The following is a 22,645-nucleotide window of genomic DNA, read 5'->3' on the forward strand; positions in this document are numbered from 1 at the left end:
GCATGAGCACAGGGTGTGGTGTATAAACAATGAATGCTGGAATACTGAAGAAATAAAATACAAAATGGAAAAAAGGAATTGTTCTAGATAAATTCTGGGATGACTTCACTCTAGCTAATAAAATATTTTCATTAAAATCTAACTTGATAGATATTTCAGAAAATAAATACACTACTAACACACATCGAGGACAACAGTTAAGTAAAGAGCAAATCTGCACTGAAGGATATTGGGTACATATTTTAGATTAGTGAAATAAAATTTTCTTTTTATCAAGTCAGTTTTGATAATCTCTTCAAGAAAATATACATAATTGAAGCTATCCAATGTTGAAAAAAATACTTGCATCAATACGTTTCTCTATTTGAACCTAGATTTTAACTTAAAACACACAGTGCAAATCACTGCAATTATTTATATAAACCTGTCACGCTACAAACTACAATAATTTACAAATCCCCACTGGAAAGATATTCTAATTCCTAATTTGGTCATAGATTAAAATAGGGCTATTTTAATCCACATGGGTCAACACTGGCATGAGATTACATGGAAAAGCTTCACATTTCAGAATGTACAAAATACAGAACAGCTATTAAACTGAAGTTCTAGTTGTTAATAAAAACTCTATATTATATTTGTGTCTTTCTTTTTAAAAGTACATTTAAACTCAAGTGTTTGTGTGCCTTATGACCAATAAACACATGCAAATGCAAATTTTTACACAAAGGTAACATAAGTACACTTTAGGTTACATATCAACTGCAAGATGCATCAGAAAGATACAGAAATAATATACTGCACAATTATTTGTGTCTACCATATAGGCTCTATAGAATCACTGTAGATTATATATAAAGATAACTTTAAAACATAGTTTCTCCTCTTAAGGAGTTTAAACTCTAGCAAATGGAACAGAAACAAACAATGAAAAAGAAAGTATTAAAAAAAAAAAAAAAAAAAAGCTCTAAGGAAGATAAGCACAGAGTTGTAGAAAACTAAGACACTTAACCCAAACCTGCCTGGGAAGGAGGTGGCTAGAAAAGGCTTTCTGAAAATGGTAACACCCAAAACAAGCTAAAATGAAGCACAGCAGTTAGCCAGGTGGGGGGAAGACAATAAAATACTACAGGCAGATGGGCCATACAAGCAAAGGCACAGAGGAACCACATACAAGAAGCTCTGTGCTGCGGAAGTATCAAGTTTGTGATAAGTGTTCAAAGGAGACGCTGGAGAGCCCCAAACTGGTTAAGAAGCTTGAATTTTACCTGTAGGCCAGCAGTTACAGAACTAGTATTTAGTCAGAAAAAAATATTTTCTCACAATACAATTTAAAACAATTCAATTTTATAGAAAAGAAAGTGCTCTGCTTCAGGAAGGTAGTGGTGCAGTAGTCAGGATATCAGAGAGGGTCTGGAGTTTCATCTACTTTATACTGTTCCATAAAGCAACCCCTTCGAGTCCTGTGGGATCTGAGAAGCACCATGAAGAGAAATAAGGCAGAAAAACGACAGTCAAATTTACATTTCAGCTAAACCACTCTGGGAAATATTTAAAAAGATGAACTCAATAAGAACGAGACTGGGGGTGGGGAGAATTTTAGGAGTACTGTAAATTTTCAGATGATAGTTTATAAAGTCCTGAACCAGGATGTGTTACATAATAGCCTGTGAGGTTGAGAAAGTATCCCTAGCTCTAGTTACGGGAGGTTTAGAGCCATAAATAGGCTGAAAAGTCTGTTTGAGCTCAGAAAATATATCTGCTGCAAATTTATGTGGGAATGATGATCTTGCTTCCTGTTTTAATTTCTAACAGCACAGGAAGTATATAAAGCAGCTTGATACATGATTCAAACAACATTAGTTGTCAAAATGGCTTTATTACATTTAAGTATGGCATCAAAGTGTTGTTTTGCCTTTTAGTTTTAGGCTGTATTCATTAAGAAACATTAACAAGAAATAACTTCCAAAGTCTATTAGTATTTAATGAAAACTCAATTAACAATTGGGAGTGGCTCTAAAAGCCTTCAACTTGGTCTCTATCTTAGCTCGTGCTGCCATAAAAAATACCACAGACTGAGTGGTTTAAACAATATTCATTCATTTTTTTCAGTTCTAGAGCCTGAAGTCCAAGAGCAGGGGACCAGCATGTTTGATTTTGTTATGCCTCTTTTCTTGGCTTCTTGGCAGCTGCCATCTGTGTGTTCACTTGACCTCCTCTAGTGTGGATGTGGGACAAGGTAAGGATCAGTGTCCTACCCTTATGAGCCCCACCCTTATGACCTCATTTAACCTTAACTGCCTCCTTACTGACCCTATCTTCAAAAACAGTCATTAGGGTGTTAAGGCTTCAACATATGAATGGTAGGTGCAGGGGACAACACACAATTCAGTCCCCATAACAGTCCTTAAAAAAATAAAAAGCAAAACACACACACACAATTAAACAGCACCACCACTAAGACATCGACTTAGTTTATACTGAGATAAACTGGATGTTTAGCTACAATTTCTGATAAAAATTCACAGAACTGATGATGTAAGGCCATAAGAGTAAATGTGTGTACCACCCACACTGTGGTTCAATAACACATGATAGATTCAAATATTTTCCACAAAGTACCTGCTGATATACAATACAAAATAACTGTAGGCTTTAAAGGCCTTGTTTTCATAAGCTTTGTCAGTTTGTCCAACTAAGCCTTTTTCTGTACTATCCATAATTTTAACTACTATCACTTGTAACACACCTCAGCAGACTCCTCTTTAAGCTGCAATTAGTATTTTCTCAACTTCTTTAAAAATATTCTTGCCATGAAGACTACATAGGATAATTCTTCCCCTTCAAACTTAGCACTGATTCCTCAAATAAACAAGAGTCAAGGAAAATCACTCAAAGTTGTTTATCTTATTTTTTAATTGACTTGATGTTGCTCTCAATGACCTCAGTTCTTTGAGCAACGGTTCTTGCCAAAAAGCTAACAGTCTTAAGGAAATTTTTCTCTCTACAGTTTTTTTTGTTTGTTTTTGTTTTTACTGCAGCAAACACTCACCATTAGTGAATGGCTTTCCCTGTTTGGCTAATAATCACTCACGAACTAATAATGTAAGGTCACAGCCACATTCCTTTTTTATTTTTATGAAGAAAATTCTCTGATGAGGGGCGCCTGGGTGGCTCAGTGGGTTAAGCCACTGCCTTCAGCTCAGGTCATGATCTCAGGGACCTGGGATCAAGCCCCGCCTCGGGCTCTCTGCTCATCGGAGAGCCTGCTTCCCTCTCTCTCTCTCTCTCTCTCTCTCTCTCTTTCTGCCTGCCTCTCTGCCTACTTGTGATCTCTCTCTCTCTCTCTCTCTCTGTCAAATAAATAAATAAATAAATCTTTTAAAAAAAAATTCTCTGATGAGATATTCCATTTCAACTTTTCCATTTTTTCTGACTGTTGCTTTCCTGTGAGTTGGGAATATTATAAGGACTCACTCTGGTAACATCAATATATATTTTTCTAGCACAGGTACAGTGTCACTGCAAAATAAACACAATGCTTTGCCTTTTAACTTCACAAAAACAATCCACAGTCCACTGTGCCTCAAAATGACAACATTCAAAGTTCAGTTTTCTTTTTTTGTTTTTGACACAAGTGGTATGCACTTGCAATAAAAAATAAAATGCTGTGGTATGGTGACAATACATGAAAACTGTTCCATTTAACTGTACCACTTTGTAGCAGTGTGAACCAGTAACAATAAATATACTGCTGAGTAGCAGTGTGAACCAGTAACAATGTCTTGTATGATTTCTGTTACAACTACTCAATTCAGCCACTGGAGCACAAAACCAGTCACAGACAATACATGAGAATGAATGTGGCAATGTCCCAATAAAACTTTATTTATGGACACTGAAATCTGAATTTTATATAACTTTCACATGTCAAGACATATATTTCTTCTTTTGACCCTTCATCAATCATTTAAAAAATATAAAAAACGTTCTTTGTTCATAAGACATACAAAAACAGGTGGTGGGCCAGATTTAGCCTTTGGGCTATATCAATCCCTGCTCTAATTGAAACCCAGCTCCCCAAAAAGGACACTGATTTCCTTGCAGCTCTCAAGTGGTGACCTTTACATTTACTCGCAAGCCTTATACCATTGGCCCTGAAAGTGGGATAGGTGAACTCCACTACTATCTCTATACCCCCATCTGCCAGCTTTGATTTTCATGTTACTAGGTTGCATTTCCCACTACCTCTCATTATTGCTGTAACCTACTGACTCTCAGGTCATAACATTTCATTGTCAGACAATTTTAATTTTAGTTCCTGGTTTACTAACCTCTCCAGGATTCACCTGTTTTTATTATACTTTATTAAATTCTTAGAGCTTTTATTATATCCATGGGTCACACTTCTAATAACCTGGTCTCTCAATACCTTTAATTTCTCTTCTTGTACATTATGATCTCATCCTGTACCTTATCTTAGACACTCATTTCCATGGTCACATACTAGTTCTTGCATTATCAGTAATTATAATCCTCCCATAATTTCAATTTCAAATCTTACACTCTTGGAGTACTCCTTAGCAGTTTTCCTGTTCAACTCCCAATCCCCAGCCCCACCAAGACCTCCAATCCACTCACCCTATCCCATCTTACTACACCTCACTGCACTGACTGCTTCTCTTTTGTCTCTCTCCAGATTAAATTACAGTCATTACAATCACTCTCTTGCATACACCTTGGTTCTCTTCTGCTTCACTACACTTAGTTTGGCAAAATCATGATTCTAGTTAAATCCAAGTCTTCAACTAACTTTGTCAGTACCTATGCAGTTAAATAAATCTGCAAAAATACATAAAATCATGCTGACTGATCCACTTTAAATTCCCAATCACAAATCTAAAGCTGGCTCCTAATTCTGCTTGGCATATTTCACGGTCTGTTCACTCTCCACTCTGCTAGAAACCGTATTTTACATTTTCTTCCATCTTCCCAAACCTTGCGCAGCACTCCCACTGATCCTCATTTGTAGCTAAGATGTTTTGGCTACTACCCTGAATCAAATAAAACAATCAGAAGAAAACTGCCACAGATTTACCACCACACACGCATATATATTTAACTGCCAGCATGTGCAGGTATATATTTGGTCACCCTTTGCTATAGGAGAATACTGTTATTTTTATAACAATCTTTCCATCAGTGGTATCACATCCTTTCTCACTAGTTCAAGGTTTTGGCTCCAGCAATACTACCCTCTTTCTCTTCTATCATTAATTTTACCCTTTTCTAACCAGAATCTATCATACTTCTTTTCTTTTTTTTTTTTATTTTTATTTAAAGATTTTATTTATTTATTTGACAGAGAAAGACCACAAGTAGGCAGAGAGGCACAGAGAGAGAGGAGGAAGCAGGCTCCGCGCTGAGCAGAGAGCCCGACGCGGGACTCGATCCCAGGACCCCAAGACCATGACCCGAGCCGAAGGCAGCGGCTTAACCCACTGAGCCACCCAGGTGCCCCTATCATGCTTATTTTCATTCTCACCTTAAATCTCCTCACCCTACTTCTCTCACAAGCTTCTTCTGCCCCATTACTCAACTTCACTACAGCAAAAGCCCTTAAATGTCCTCTCAGTTTCTAAGTCTTTCTACATGTCTGCTTTTTAAATCCAGTTAGGAGGGATCTGGCCACTACCTTTCTATCAAAGCTGCTTGTCAAAGTCACAAGCTACCTACCACCATGTTGCTAAATCCAATGACAAATTCTCAGTTCTCATATTGAGATATCAGCAGCTTTTGACAGTTTGGTCTCTGCTGGTATACTTTCTTTACTTGACTTCCACATTCTTCCAACCATGCTAAGGATAATTTCTCCAACCTCATTAGCATTTCTCAGTTGCCTTTGCTGGCTCCTCCTCCTCTCCCAGAGTTAACACTAAGCATCTCAAGTCTTAATCTTTCACAGTGTTTTCTTCTCTGTTTACTTTTATTTCTTTGGTAGCCTTTAAAAGCCATCTACATGTCAAGCAATTTTATGGATAGTCCAGATCTCTCTCTAAAGCTTTGGGCTTATATATTCAATTGCTAATAAAATATATCTGCTTGGGTAACAGACCTCTCAAATTTAATGTGTATGAAACTGAAGAGATGGTTTCACCCAAAACCTCTACCTGTATTTCTGTTAACAGTTCAATTTTGCTGAAATTTAGGAAGCATTCTTGACTCCATTTTTTCCCTTGCACACCACATCCTATCATTCAGGAAAACATGTTAGCTCTACTTCTGAAATATTATATTATCTCCAATCTGATGACTTTCCACTCTCAACACTGCTAATATGCTGGACCAAGCCACTATCACCTCTTCCTAGAATTACTACAATCACTTCTTAACAGATTTCACTGTGTCTATCCTTTACTCTCCATACTCCATAGTTTATTCTTAACCCTAGGTGATAATCTTAAAAACACAAGTCAGAGCATGTCACTCCTCTGCACAAAACTCTCTAATGCCTTGCCATCTCAGCCAGAGTAAAAGTCAAAGACCTTACAATGGCCAACAAGACTCTACATGACCTAGCCTATTTCCTTACTTCTCTGACATCATCCTACTATTCTTGCTCAATCCTCCCCAGCCACAATGGCTTCTCCCTCTGCCTCTCGAACATGCCAGACATATTCTACCCAAAGCCTTCACACTGGCTGTTCCTCTGTATGCCATTCCCTTCCCTCAAACATCTGCTTGGCTAATTCTCTCAAGTACTTCAACAGTGTTCTCAAATGTCATGTTTCAGTGAATCCCAAGCTAGTCACTTATTTAAAACTGTAAAATTCTCAGAAGTTCCAATCCTTCTTATAATGTTCTATGTTCTTCCCATAATAAGTAACAACTTGTTATTTACAGAATTTGTCTCATGCAAAATTATAAATTTGGCAAGCCCTCATTAATTCCAAGACAAATAAATAGGATTATACAACCATTAGACCCTTTTACCAATGTCTGATTGTCTACTTTGTCGAGCTAGGTGATGCTGGCTGAAAGCTAAGATTCAGAGATGTGAGATATTACTCCACAGCACAGTAAGCAAAGCATGAAATGGGTAAACTGAGTCACAAATAGACAACATAAGTCTTGAAAGGCTACTAGCTAGCTAATCAGTCCCTAAATAATCCCCAGTTAGCAAAAGAGGCAGAAAGATTGAGAATTTATAGTTTCAGGGTTACCGGCAATTCAAAATGATTTCAATCAGACTCTTCAATCTCACTTTCTAGAAATCAAATGGATGATTTTTCTTAAAAATCTCTAAAAAAAAGTCACAATTCATATAAAATAAATTCTACTTCTAGAAATTTATCCTAAGGAAGTTAGATATAATGTGGAACCAAGATTTTTACAATAAAATGTTTTTTAAAATGTAAAGATTAAATAATTTTCTATACATATAATGAAGTATTAGGCAACATTTAAAACTGTGTTAAAAAAAATAAAACAAGACGGAATCAGAAAGGGAGACAAACTGTAAGAGACTTTTAATCTTAGGAAACAAACTGAGGGTTACTGGAAGAGAGAGGGGTGGGAGGATGGGGTAACTGGGTGATGGACATTAAGGAGGGCACGTGATGTAATGAGCATTGGGTATTATATAAGGCTGATGAATCACTGACTTCTGCCTCTGAAACCAATAATACATTATATGTTAATTGAATTTAAATAAAAAAGAATAATCACATAGAATGATACTCAACATATAATGTTGAGGAAATAAACAGAATAAACTGCACAAATATATAAACATATATATATATGTATATACTGGCATGTGTGAACAGAAAAAAACCAGAAGGAAATATAGCAAAATATCTGTAATCACTTCTAAGTGCAGTGGGGTTTCAGTTATTTTATTCCTCACACTTTCTATGTATTTCAAATTTTCTATAATGACTATTGCTTTCTAATGAGAAAAAGACATATCCACCTAGACTAAGATCTGAGAATATAAAGTGCACCATAATTTTATGTACCACTACAGACTGTGAGAAACATCCTAATTGTTAAGTAAGTTTTTTTAAATGTCAGGATGAAATACAGTAATAAAAGCTATGAATAAACTGACCAAAATACTGCTATTCTTTGCCTAAAGAAACCTAGTGTACCTTGTGTGTACTTTTAGAGTAGTCAAAGCATCCCTAAAAAGCACGAAAATTACATAAAACTTACCTAGAAAATGTACAATGTAATATTCAATTCCATAAAAATCTGACTGTTTTAATGCAAAAATTATTTTATGCCCAAATCTTCAAATAAAATTCAAACTCCAGGAAGATGAGCCATGTTTTGCGAGTGTACACACACACAGACACACATACACACAGTAATCCAGTTTAAGACACTGATTGGGGAGGGGGAGGAATCCAAATTCTTATAGCATAAAACGGGCTTTTAGACCTTGTGACTATCTGGTTCTCCAGTCTTTTATTTCTAGATACTCCCCCCAACAGGCTACCAATGCCCACTTATTTGCAATTGTTCACCTTACCATACTGCTTCATATCTCCATACCTTACCATACCTTCATATCTCCATACCATATTGATCATCAGCCTAAAATGACTTGCCCCACGTTATTTGACCAACTTACTATCAAACAAGATCTACTCCTCTATCTCCTCTTCAGCCATTGTTGATCTCAAGTAGACATGCTAACTCCCTCTTCCTTTGAAATACCACAATGTCTCTATTACTTCATCTATCAGTCTGGACTGAAATTGTTTATACAGCTATGTTTCTTTATTATACAGTACATTCCCATTTCCTTAAGGATAGAGACCACACTTCATTCATGGGTATGTCCTTGATGTACCTACATGCTCAATGCTATTTACTGAAACATTAAAAACATTTAATGGTATTAAATGCTACTTCCTGAAACATTAAAAACATTTAATGATATTACTTATAAATGGAGACAAATCAACTGCATGCAGCTCTTACCTATTCAGGAACAACAGAAAAGCTAGTCACTTTTATTTACTCCAAAACAATGAAAGTATATATCTAAAAACCAATCTTGGATTTTTCAAAACACTAAACATAGAATTACCATATGACTCAGCAATTCCACTTCTAGCTATTTACCCAAGAGAAATGAAAACATATGTCCACAGAAAAACTTGCACACAAATGTTCATAGCAGCAGTATGCATGACAGCCAGAAAGTAGAAAAAATATGAATGTTTATCAAGAGATGAACAATATGTGGTAAGTATATCTACACAATGGAATATTGCTTGGCAATTAAAAAGTATATGTGCTACAACATAGATAAATCTTGAATAATATACCATACTAAGTTCAAAAAGTCAGTCACAAAAGACTACATACATAATTCCATCTATAGGTAATGTTCATTATGTATGGCAAATCTATACTGACATAAAACAGATTAATCATAGGCTAGGACTTGGGGAGCTTAGGGATAAAATGGGAGTGACTGCTAATGCAAATGGGGTTTTTTTAAGAGGTAATGAAATGTTCTAAAAGTGACTGGTAATGGCTGCACAACTCTAAAAATATACACACACACACAAAACAATGAATTGTATACTTTAAATGGATGAATTCTATATTACATAAATTCTATCTCAACAAAGCTATTTAACAAATCAGTCTTGGGTTTGCAATGATCTTTACATTAACACCAAAAGCATAATCCGTAACAGAAATAACTGATAAATTAGGCTATCAAAATAAAAAAATTCTGCTGTGTGAAAGACAGTATATACAACCTTTTGGGTCTGGAGGTGGAGCTTATTGATCCCCCTGCCCTTAAACAAAGGCTGAGCTAGTGATCAGATTCCAAACGATAGGGTATGGAAAGGGAAAATAATAACTTTCTAGGAGAGAAGCCTGGCAGACTACTATTTTAAACCAAGTGATAAAAGTTAACATTACCACTGATAATCATGGTATCATAAACCTATAAACCCAGTTTAACATCAGACATAAACTGTGGGACATTCTACAAAATACCTGATCAGTAATATTCAAAACTGTCAAGGTCATTAAAAAAAATATGCAAAGACTGAGAAACTATCATAGACTAGATGAGAAGGAGAAATGACAGCTGAATACAAGGCAGTATTCTATACTGGATTCTGGAACCAAAACCACAAGAGATTAATGGAAAAACTAAGGTATGTAATTAGTTATCAGTAGTATGCCAATTTTAATTTGTTAGTTCTGTCAATGTGCTACGTTACATAAAATGTTAACATTCGGTAAACCTGTGTACAGGGCATACAGGAATCTTTATGCTTGCAACTTCCCTATAAGTTTATAATATGATTTATCTTAAAAATAAATAAAGGCGGCGGGGGGTGGTGGTGCCTGGGTGGCTCAGTTGGTTAAGCAACTGCCTTCAGCTTAGGCCATGATCCTGGAGTCCCGGGATCCAGTCCCACATCAGGCTCCCTGCTCCTCCTCCCCCTCTGCCTGCCTCTCTGCCTACTTGTGATCTCTGCCTTTCAAATACATAAATAAGTAAATCTTTTTAAAATAGATCGATAAAATAAATAGGATACTTAACATTTCTTTTTTAAAAAATCTAATTTAGTAGTAATAACTTCAAACTAGCTTTTGTAATATCCTAGGTCATACTACATAATTCATTCAATTTTATGGCTTCATTTTAAAATCCCAACTTTTATACTACCTTTTGGTATAAACTGCATTTGGCACTATATACCAAATGTAAATTGGATACAACTTTTGACTCAGCAATTCCTGGATTCACTCCAAAGAAAGAAGCAGCAAGTATACACCAAACTGTATACACAGAAATGTTCATGACAGCCTTATTTATACTAGTGAAAAACTGGAAGGAATTTAAGTGTCCACCATTACAGAAAATTTTTTAAATTAAGGTACACTAAATGGAATATATTCATTTCTTAAACTATGTTATCTATACTTATTCACATATAAAGATATTTTGCAACTCACTATTTACAGAACACATTGTGGGATAGCTGACAAATCTCTCCTACTGATTCATATTTGTGTTCTAACTTTTTGATCTAATCATTTATATTTACTATGATGAACATTCCTGTGTATTTGCAGAGCTGTTTTGCAGGATACATTTCTTTAAGTAAATAAAAGATTAGGTTACGCTCATGAACTCTTTCAGTTTTAAAATATACTGCCCAACTGCCCTTCAAATTAATGCACTAATTTTCATTTCTCACTCACTCATTCAGATGGGGGGTGTCTTTTTCTTATTTTAACTCATATTTGTTGAGATAGTAATATATTTATTCAACTGTTAACTGTTCAATGGTCATTTATAACCTTTCTCCTTCATATTACATATTCAGCTACTTTGTCCATTTAAAAAAATTGTTTCTCTTATTGATTCTTCTTATATTGGTAATATACTATAATTTTTTTCAATTTGTCTACATTATTTATTTTTTAAGAGATTTTATTTATTTATTTGACAGAGAGAGATCACAGGTAGGCAGAAAGGCACGCAGACAGAGAGAGAGAGAGAGAGGAGGAAGCAGGCTCCCCGCTGAGGAGAGAGCCAGATGCGGGACTCAATCCCAGGACCCCGAGATCATGACCCGAGCCGAAGGCAGAGGCCCAACCCACTGAGCCACCCAGGCGCCCATCTATGTTCTTTATATATCTGTCTTTCCTTATATATAGTTTTGGAAAGGCAAAAATCTGTCAGTGTTTCCTTCCTGCTAGTCATAGAGCCCTTCTTTTAAAAAAAAACAATGCCTACTTGAAGACTATCTAATTTCATTTAGTACCTTAGTCTTTACATTTCTAATAAAGAATGAAACTCATTTTCTCTTCATATGGATATCCAATACGAATTACTGAATAAGCTACCTTTTCCCCAATGACATGTTAAGCTTATATCAAATTTTCATATAATAAAAAAGTATGCTTCTTCACCCTCTATGATAATCTATTGATCTTCATGTCCTTCAAGAAAGTACTATTATTCTTACACTTCACTAGAGAATTCAAGAATTAATCCCAATATATTATGACTATAAACCTGTCCCCAACTCCCAGAAACAGTAATACATTTGCCATTCAAGTGCTAGAGTTACCAAACTATGCAAGCCATTCATGACCTAATATGCAAAAAAAATTAAGTCTGCCGAAACCTTACTACATTTCAATACTTTCTGGCTGGAATATGTCCCACATTATGCAGACTCCTATATGTACCTTAATATTAAGCTGCGGAGGAGTCTTGTTGTTGTTGTTTTAAGATTTATTTATTTATTTGAGAGAGAGAGAGAACGAGTGAGCATACAGGCAAGAGTGCAGGAGGGGCAGAGGGAGAGAATCTTTAAGCTGACTTCCTGTTGAGAGTGGCCTGACACAGGTCAGATGCTTAACTGACTGAGCCACCCACACACCCCGAAATTTGTCCTTTTTAAATGTAGAACAGTATATATAGGTAGTACATAAATTCTTTTACAATTGTTGCTCCTTAGAATTCCTGAGTAAGTATAGACTTCTAGCTATATCAAACTTTATATTCCAAGCAGGTGAAAACCATCTTTAGTTTTACTAGAGATAATGTAATACACATCTTCAATATTATAGTATGTAATGAGACAATCTTAGGAGAAACTAGTCACAAACATTAAAATGAGGGCTCTTCTATTAAGTCATAAAGTCTTGTGATGTTTCATTTGAATTATTATCATGATCTTAAAGTGAGAAAAAGTCTTCCCTTTACTATTGAGCAATATGTACCTTTTGTGTAATTCTACAAGGAGCTAAGGCAAACACAGTCAAGTTGTTTTTGCTTCCCTGGATAAACAATGGATTCTTTGATGAATCAGCAGAATATGCTGAACTGAAAATAATGTATTTCTCCTTTACATTTTTAATACAAAATAACTGCTTACTAATTTTATTTATTTTTTTTATTTTAATTTTTGACTGAAAGACAGAAATTACAAGTAAGCAGAGGCAGGCAGAGAGAGAGGGGGAAGCAGGTTCCCCGCCAAGCAGAAAGCCCGATGTAGGGCTCCATCCCAGGACCCTGGGATCATGACCTGAGCCGAAGGCAGAGGCTTTAACCCACTGAGGCACCCAGGCGCCCCCTGCTTACTAATTTTAATCACCAACCAATGAACAGCTAATTTAAAGCTAATAGTAACATTCAACTATCATAATCGTTTAATAAGTAAAAAGGTTTCATGATTTTACAAATTTTAAAAGTACGGAGAAGAAACATTTTATGTTTTGAAATCTGCCAAAGTGACATATTAAAACTTGGAAAGAGGAATAAACTTTCTAAACTTTCTAATGGCCATTACTGCCTGTTTACATAAAAACAAATACCTAATTATCTGTAATCCATGAAATCTCATTTTTGGAAGGAGATTAAGAAAGCAGCCACTACAGAAAAGGTTAAATTCCATTTTACAAAACATTAAATTATTATATGATTGGTTACCAAATATAATTACTTGGAAAAATAAAAACTTTAGCTACAACCCTTTTACAATGATAAATGTAATCCTTTAATATAATAATTTAATATGATGATACAATGATTTACCCTTTAAAATGATAAAAGAAACTTTAGAAAAAAAACTTATTTTCCACATCTCAAATGAAATTATATTGTTCTTGCCAACTGTGGCTTATTCGTCAATTTACCTATATGCTTGTTCTTGATTTGATAATTTTACATGGGTGGCTTTTTTAGAAATCACTATTCTGAGACAGTTTAACAATGACTAAATATGTATATCATCAACTCTAAGCTACTGATTACATCTGGAAGAGGAAGACATGAGGCCCAAGGCCTAGGTTGTAACTTAACATCTTATTTTGAACAAAAGACCAGAAGCAAATAGAGCAAAATATTAACTACTAATTTAACAGTGATCATGTATACACAGATATATATCAATTCATCTGAAATATGTGGTAATAAAAAACAATTTAAAAAGACAATGATCATATCCCAACTCTATTAACAATAGAATACTTTCTAGATCATCTCTAACAAGTCAACATTTAACCTCTAATACATTCAACAAATATTTAATGTGTACCTAATATTTAGCCAGGTTTTGCAACACAAGTACAACTGCCCCTGGTCTCATGACACTTCCAGTTTAGTGATGAGGAAAGAAGAGCAATGGATATCAATCAGATAATCACACAAATAAATATAACTTAACTGTGATAAGTGCCTAAGAGACCATGAAAGTACATTTCTAGCAACAGTACATCTGACCTAGCTCCAGGGGCTAGGAAATGAAAGCGAATGCTTATTTGAAACTTAAACTCTTTTAAGTTGGATGGGGTTAGAAGGAATTTTAGAAAGAGGAAAACAACATCTAAAAGTATTGTGGAGAAGGTATAAGAGTGTTTTATAGAAACGAACTATAAGCAGTGTGGTGAAGGCAGAAGAAAACAAAGGAGTAGCTGTACAGGTAAGAATGTAACTTGAAAAGTCATACAGAAGGTTGTACGAAAGGCTGGGAGTGATATTTGACTTAAGCAATTTGCAGTTGAAAAAGAATTCTCTGGCAGCAACGCAGAAAACCAACAGTAAATGGGGAAAACAGAGAAACTGAGAACAGAGAGATTTAACTGAGATCAATCAATGGAGATGATGAAGTCTGAACAAGAACAGCGGTAACAGAAAATAAAGTTCAAGCCTCTGTGTGAAGACTGCTATTGACCGAAATCCACATTCATGGGTGTTTTCTTCAGTTTATAAATAAGACCATTTGTTTATGTTTAATCTTCCGGCAGCTCCACTATTCTGCAAAGGTTTTCTAAAGATCCTCAACACATCAGCACATTCATTCGCTATTCTAGGGTGTAATCTGCCTAGATCTGGGGCTGTAACCTACCATTTCAGTCTTTTCTGCTGTCCTCCTTAACCCTTCCCACTTATCATCAACCAAGTTCAATTTATACCAAATTCCTGCTTCCTCAAAGATAACATGTTTTTAGATGGCTCTCTGACTTAACAAATGCTATTCCCTCTCTGCCTGAATTGTTCTTCCTCAATTAAGAAATCTAGCCAATGGGCACCTCGGTCACTCAGACGGTTGGGCAGCAGGCTCTTGGTTTGGCTCAGGTCTTAGTATCTCAAATAAATCTTTAAAAGAAATCTAGTCTGGTCTTTTAAGACTCCATTCAAATACTACTTAAGTAGTATTTGTTAAGTAGTATTAAGTACTTTTGTTTGTTAAGTAGTATTAAGGCTTTCTTTACTATCTCAAGATCTGTGTATCATTACATTCTCTACAAAATTCATTTATAAAAAGTATATATATAAGTTACTATTTGTTCCTGTATTTCCCTTCACAAGATAGTAAGATCTACAGTTTTAAAGAAAAACACTGTCTCATTCTTCATGTCTGTAGTGACTGGACATGAAAAAAAAATTTCAAGAATAAATGGTGTCACAGGGGTGCTGGGGTGACTCAATCTGCCAAGTGTCCAACACTTGGTTTCCACTCTGGTGGTGATCTCAGAGTCGTGGGATGGAGCCCTGCTTTGGGATCCACACTGGGTGTGGAGCCTGCTGGAAATTCTCTCTCTCCCCCTCTCCCTCCGCCCCTTCCCACCACCCCCAGCTCTCTTGAAAGGGAAGGAAGGAAGGAAAGATGGATGGGAGAAATGAAGGAAGAGAGAGTGGGAGGAAGGGAGAGAGAGAAAGGTGGTGGTGTGTAGTAAATTTATCACTCTCTCATACATCTTCAACCCATTACTCTAAATGGAGAAGGATGAGCAGGGGAAGTTACTTTTGTTGTCTGAAGAATTTCTCACAAGTCTTGGCTCATCACAGGCTTTTGGTCTAACCCATTTTTTTACAGATTTATGCTACTCTTTCACATTTATCTCTGGATATGTATTCATACTTGATATGGTTGTTTCCAATCAATCTGAGCTAAGAACTTCTGTAGAGGGGCACTGGGTGGCTCAGGGGGTTAAGTCTCTGCCTTTGGTTCAGGTCATGATCTCAGGGTCCTGGGATCAATCAGGTTCTCTGCTCAACGGGGAGCCTGCTTCCCCCTCTCTGTCTGCCTGCTTCTCTGCCTACTTATGATCTCTCTCTCTCCCTCTGTCAAGTAAATAAATAAAAATCTAGGGGCACCTGGGTGGCTCAGTGCGTTGAGCCGCTGCCTTCAGCTCAGGTCATGATCTCAGGGTCTTGGGATCAAGTCCCGCATTGGGCTCTCTGCTCAGCGGAGAGCCTGCTTCCCTCTCTCTCTCTCTCTCTGTCTACTTGTGATCTCTCTCTCTCTCTGTGTCAAATAAATAAATAAATAAATAAATAAATCTTAAATAAAAATCTAAAAAACAAACAAACAACTAACAACAACAACAACAACAACAAAACCCAGAAACTTCTGTAGGATAACCCTGATTTCTTGAGCTAAAACTTTCTTATATTTACTCCTTTTTGAAATGCATCCCTCACCTGGAATCACTATTAATAGGATATATCTTTTAAGTAAGTTTGATTAAATCTCTAAGCTTGGAGGGGCGCCTGGGTGGCTCAGTGGGTTAAAGCCTCTGCCTTCAGCTCAGGTCATGATCCCAGGGTTCTGGGATCGAGCCCTGCATCAGGCTCTCTGCTCCTCAGGGAGCCTGCTTCCTCCTCTTTCTCTGCCTGCCTCTCTGTCTCCTTGTGATCTCTGTCAATAAATAAAATCTTTAAGGGAAAAAAAAAAATCTCTAAGCTTGGAGCACGTGCCTAACCATGTCCAGCATTTTCTCCTTCATTAATATAAAGTCTTGGACAGTAGTTCTCAACTGAGAGCAATTTTGATGCCCAGGGGACATTTGGCAGTCTTGAGACATTTTTGGTTATCACAACCGAAGGAAGGAGATGAGTATGCTCATCTGGCATCTAGAAGGCAGAGGCCAGGGATGCTACTAAATACCCTACAATGTAAAGGACCTGCCCCCTCCTCACAATAGAGTTATCTGACCCAAAATGTCAACAGTGCCATTTCTGAGAAAATCTGGTCTAAAATGAACTGAATGCTTTGTCTCAAAGTCTCTGTCAAATCCCAAATGCTACCATTTCAGACTTTTTGGAACAACTCTGAATAGCTAATTATTGTCATATTTTCTCAATAAATAAATAATTGATAAAGAAAATAAAAAGTCTATCTACTGTTAATATGCTTTTATAAGTAGACAGCTGCTACACCATCACTACCAGAGCTAATATGCTACTTCTGTAATCTATGAGGAATGCTATAGTACGCAACCATAAAAAAACATATCCAGGTTATTTTTTTTATACAAACAAATGCTCTCTACCACATTTTTACTCTCAGGTTCATGGAATTTCTCATACAATGCTCTTCCCTCTCTATTATCTTCTTTTAGACTGGTTAGATTTGTTTAATAAGTTTGCCTTTCTACTAACATAATTATAAATCCTATGCCTCAAATCTCAGTGTAATGGTTTACAAACATATAAAGTCATAATCAGTTTCCAAATACTCCCTTTCTCTTTCTTCTGATGCACTCCCCAAACACGTTTCTTCTAAAATGTAACTAATTCCCACCATTTTATCTGGATCTCTCTCTAGTGCCTACTTAAAATTCACCTTAAAATCTTTATTAGTTATGTGAGGATGATAAACATTTTCTCTGTATTCCTTATTATTCGGGTATCATACACCAGAGTCCAGAAAAGCAAATCTTTATATTTAACTATTTATTCAGTAAATGGTCACAGTTTCCCATTTCCCTTACAGTCTGTAAACATTCTTCAACACAAAGAGATGAAAATTAACAACCTGTAATATAGTTAGGCCTGAAGTTTAAAATATTTCAAACTGCTATACTTTAAAGCTGTTATACCCTAGTGCGACTTCAGTTGGATTACTAAAGAGAAAGATTTTATCCCATATTCCAGGTGTATCCTTATATCACTATATCTGATATCTGTCAACAAAAAGCAATTCAAAGCAAACATTCACCCTCAGTAAAAAAAACTCTGATGTACTTACTAATGAAAGCAATAAATACCCAAATAATTGAATTTCAGAATATAAAATCCTATCATTCTATGAAGATCTATTACTCTGTGTTAAGTATTACATAAATACAACTTGAGCTGAAGGGGAATGTTATGTCATATAAACAGAATCATATAGTATATACTCTTTTATGCCTGGCTTTTTCCACTTATCACCCTGCTTCTGAAATTTATTGATGTTTTGTACATATCAGTTAATTTATTCCTTTTAACTGTTAAATATTCCATTATATGAATGTACCAAAATTTGTTTATCCACTACCAACTGATGGGCATTTAAGTAGCTTCCAGTCTATAGCAATTTTGAATAAAGCCACCTTTAACATTCTCATAGAGCAATTTGTGTAGACACATACTTCCGTTTCTCTTGGATAAAAACCCAAAAGTGGGATTCCTGGATCATAAGGTAAATGTATGTATAACTCTATCGGAGAAACGCCAAATTGTTTGCCTGAGTGCCTTACCATTTTACAAACCACCCAGCAATATCCTAGAGTTCAGCTGCTCCACATTTTCACATATACTTGATACTGTCAGTTTTTTAAAAATTTTTGTTATTTTAATAGATATGTAACAGTATCTCATTGTGGCCATAATTTGAAATTATCCAATGACTAAACATGTTGTATATTGGCCAACTGTGCATCTTCTTTGGAGAAATGTCTACTCAAAAATGTTCATTTTTAAATTGGGTTACCTTTCTAATGTTGACTTGTAAGACTTACTTACATATTCTATATACACTCCTTTATCAGGTATACAATATGTCAACATTTTCTCCCATTGTGGGTTGTCTTTTCATTCCCTTGACAGTGTCCTTTGAAGTACAAAAGTTTTTAATTTTATGATGTCCATTTTATTTGCTTTTCTTTTGTTGCTTGTACCTTCAGTATTATATCTAAGAAACTGAATAATTCAAGGGCATGAAGATTTATGCCAACATTTTCTTCTAAAAGTTTTATAGCTTGGTTCTAACATTCTGAATTTTGCATATGGTGTAAGATAGGAATCCAACTTCATTCTTTTACATATAGATACCCAGTTGTCTGAGCACCATTTGTTGAAAGACTATTCTTTCTCCTTTCATGTGTTTTGCAACTATTTTCTCCCAATCTATGGCTCATATTTTCATTTTCCTAGCAGTATCTTCTAAAAAAATCTTTTTTTTTAATTTTGAAGCCTAATCTATCTTCTTTTAAAAGTGGTTTGTGTTATTTGTGTCCCATCTAAGAAAGTCTTGCCTAAATGGTCACAAATATTTTCTGTGTTTTTTTCTAGAAGTCCTACTTTTGCTCTTAAGTCTAGCCTATGAAAAATTTTGAGGTACTTTTTGTATGGCATGAAGTAAGGTCCAAATTCTGAATTACCTTGTCACCTCTGCTGAAAATAAGTTGACTATATGTATGGGTCTATTTCTGGATTCTCTATTTTGTTCCATTTATTTATGTTTATTCTTTCATTAATATTATATTGTCTTCATCTTGAAAATTCTATAGTGTTAGTTCTCCAGCTTTGCTCTTACTTTCCAAAATTGCTTTGGCTAGTATTCTAGATCCTTCACATTCTCATATGAATTTTAGAATTCCCAGTCACTTTATACAAAAAAACAAAACAAAACAAAAAAACCTGCTTACGTTATGAGAATACATGGATTCTATTTATAAGTTAATATGGGAACTCTCAATATTTTTTTACTGAACTGTCCAATCCATGAACATTGAATATCCACTTTTCCTTTCAGGTCTTCTGTAATTTCTCAGTAATATTGTGTAGTTTTCAGCCTGTAAGTGTTACACATATTTTTGTCAAATTTATCCCTAAATTTGTCCTGTTTTTGCTTCTCTTGTAAATGGTACTACATTTGTTACATCAACTTCAAACTGGTTGTCGCTAATATATAGAAAGACAATTGCTTTCTGCATATTAATCTTCTAATTTACAGTCTTACTAAAGCTTTTTGGGTAGAATCTTAAGATTTTTGTATATACAAAACATGGTGTCTGAAAACAAATTTTTTTACTTCATGATTTTTCTTTATTTTACCTTATTGCACTAGCTAGAACCTCCACAACAATGTTGAATGAATGTGGTAATAAGAGAAGACAGATTTGCCTCTTCCTGATCTTAGGGGCAAAGAATTTAGTCATACACAATTAAATACAATCTAACTGCTTGTTTTTTGTAGATTCTCTTAATCACTACAAGAAAGTTTCCTTCAATTCCTAGTTTGCAGAGATGTATTTTTTAATCAAAAATGGATACTGAATTTTATCAAATGTTTTTTATTTCCTGCGGTGATATTATGGATTTTCTTTTTTATTATGTTAATGTGGTAAATTACACTAATTGATTTTTGAAACTTGAACTAATTTTACAATGCAATCCTAGTATAGCCCTCTTTCGTCACAATTTTTACATAATGGTTAGATATAATTTGCTAAAATTTTGTCACGTTACTCTCTTTACTTTTCTCCAATTTAAAAACTAGATAGGTTTATCAGTTAAAAGTTTACTTTAGGCTTTATACTTCCATTTTATTTTACTTATTTCTACTGTGGCTATTGATATTTCTATTTTAAAATGTAATAATATAAAGGCATATTATGAAAGCAGAAATGGTGCACAGTAAAATGAGTAATAAATTAAGAAAACGTGTTCCAATCCTTGTTGCCTACTTTACAAAATCACACAGCCCCTCCTTTGTACCAATGAACATTTATTCCTTGCCTCTCATCAAATAAGAAATGGTCAAGAAGACGTCTCCACCTTTTTAATTCCTTTGCTCTATATTTAAGTAGAAGGTAAACAAATGTAAACAGTAATAAAATTCTCCTGTAATTTCAGTAAGATGTGAGAAATTAAGAAATTTATAGTTAAAAAGTTCCCAATTCAGGTTCCGGCACCAATTCCAAATCAAAATTCAGCTGAATAATTATTTTTATAAAAAACAGATACTTAAAAAAATTAAATTGATAGGTAAAATTCTGAGGCAAGATTTCAAAATATAAAAATGATAAACATAACAAAGTAAAAAGATCTGACTAGAAAAAGAAATTTTTCTAACAAAACATATGCGACCAAAATTGAATGATAACACTAAAACCAGCCCAACCCAAATATATCAATATGTACAGTTTAGGAACAAAAATAAAGAAATAGAATGGAAAGATTTTATGATTTAAATTTTATTATTTTTTAAGATAAAAAGTTTGAAACTATCTTAATAAATTCTCTAATCAAATTTTAAGTGATAAAATCTAAATATCAAAATCTAAAAAGGTTTTTAGAAAAGAAACTGTAAAGCCTAAATATATACCAGCTTTCATGGAGAAACAATGGTATCTCTCAGTGGCAGGAGAGTTTTTCATGTGCAATCTGTTCTTAACTGCCGGTATTAAAACATAATGGCTAATAATTTACAAAAGAAAAATAGAGGATAAATATAACACTATTGAAATTCAATGTGCATGTATGTATATTATTATTTGAACATACTTACTTTAGCTATTACTTTTCATTCCCTTTTCTGCAAAATATTTTATAAAATATTCTCCTGCTAGGAACTCAAATTAATAAACTAATTAATAACGTTTCTTTCCTATTTCCTGCTCACTTTACATAGGAATTTTAGATGAAATAACGAGAGTAGACAGAAGAAAAAAATTTTAAAAAGATGGGCTTGAATTATTTAAGTGAAGATTTTGTTATATACAGTCTGTCATTAACCTCCACAAAAATATTACTTACATCTGCTTAAAAAGTTGTCAATATTTTTGTTTTTTCTTAAGGCAGGAAAATCCAAATCATATACCAAAGCATCCAATCCATCCTAAACAAATAAACAAACAAACAGTTAGTTTTTTGGATCACACTATGAACACTTCCCTTTTTTATGAGTAAAGAGTAGAACATATGCTTTAACTTTTAATTGCATGAGTTGGAAACTGAACATGGAAAAATAGGTAATAATACTAATGCTGTTGACTGCCTGAAGAGACCAACTCACCCAATAACTGGTTTTTCAAAATTCAGTTTGCACAGATCTAAAGAAAAAGCTCCTCGGTTACTACAAATTTATCTTTCTTTAAGACGCATTTCCTAGGGGCGCCTGGGTGGCTCAGCGAGTTAAAGTCTCTGCCTTTGGCTCAGGTCATGATCCCAGGATCCTGGGATGGAGCCCCACATTGGGCTCTCTGCTCAGCAGGGAGCCTGTTTCCCCCTCTTTCTCTCTGCCTGCCTCTCTGCCTACTTATGATCTCTGTCAAATAAATAAATAAAATCTTTTAAAAAAAAAGAAGATACATTTCCTAGAGTCATCTAAGCAATTTGAGTATTTCTGGTAATACTTTTTACGGGAAAAAAGATAAAACCTTTTTACAAAAACACTATTTTTAGAAAGACCAGCTGATACTTGCTCTATTCAAAAGGGAAAACCAAACCCAGGGTGCCTGGTTGGCTCAGTTGGTTAAGCGACTGCCTGCAGCTCAGGTCATGATCCTGGAGTCCCAAGATCAAATCCCAAATAAGGCTCCCTCCCATCTCTTGTGCTCTCTTTCACTCTCTCTCAAATAAACTAAA

The 22,645-nt window shown here is 34.9% G+C and overlaps 1 protein-coding gene across 3 annotated transcripts in view; it reads right to left on the minus strand.

Moving 5' to 3' along the window:
• Positions 1-22,645, minus strand: part of ROCK1 (Rho associated coiled-coil containing protein kinase 1) — a 148,404-nt gene that overhangs the window by 89,675 nt on the left and 36,084 nt on the right. For all 3 annotated transcript variants that reach the window (XM_059409313.1, XM_059409314.1, XM_059409311.1), the window contains exon 2: positions 21,815-21,896. In XM_059409313.1, coding sequence (XP_059265296.1) covers positions 21,815-21,896 — 82 coding nt within the window. The remainder of the gene's footprint in view (positions 1-21,814; positions 21,897-22,645) is intronic.

Source organism: Mustela nigripes, chromosome 8, assembly GCF_022355385.1.
Source record: "Mustela nigripes isolate SB6536 chromosome 8, MUSNIG.SB6536, whole genome shotgun sequence".
In the NCBI taxonomy this organism is placed as follows: domain Eukaryota; kingdom Metazoa; phylum Chordata; class Mammalia; order Carnivora; family Mustelidae; genus Mustela; species Mustela nigripes.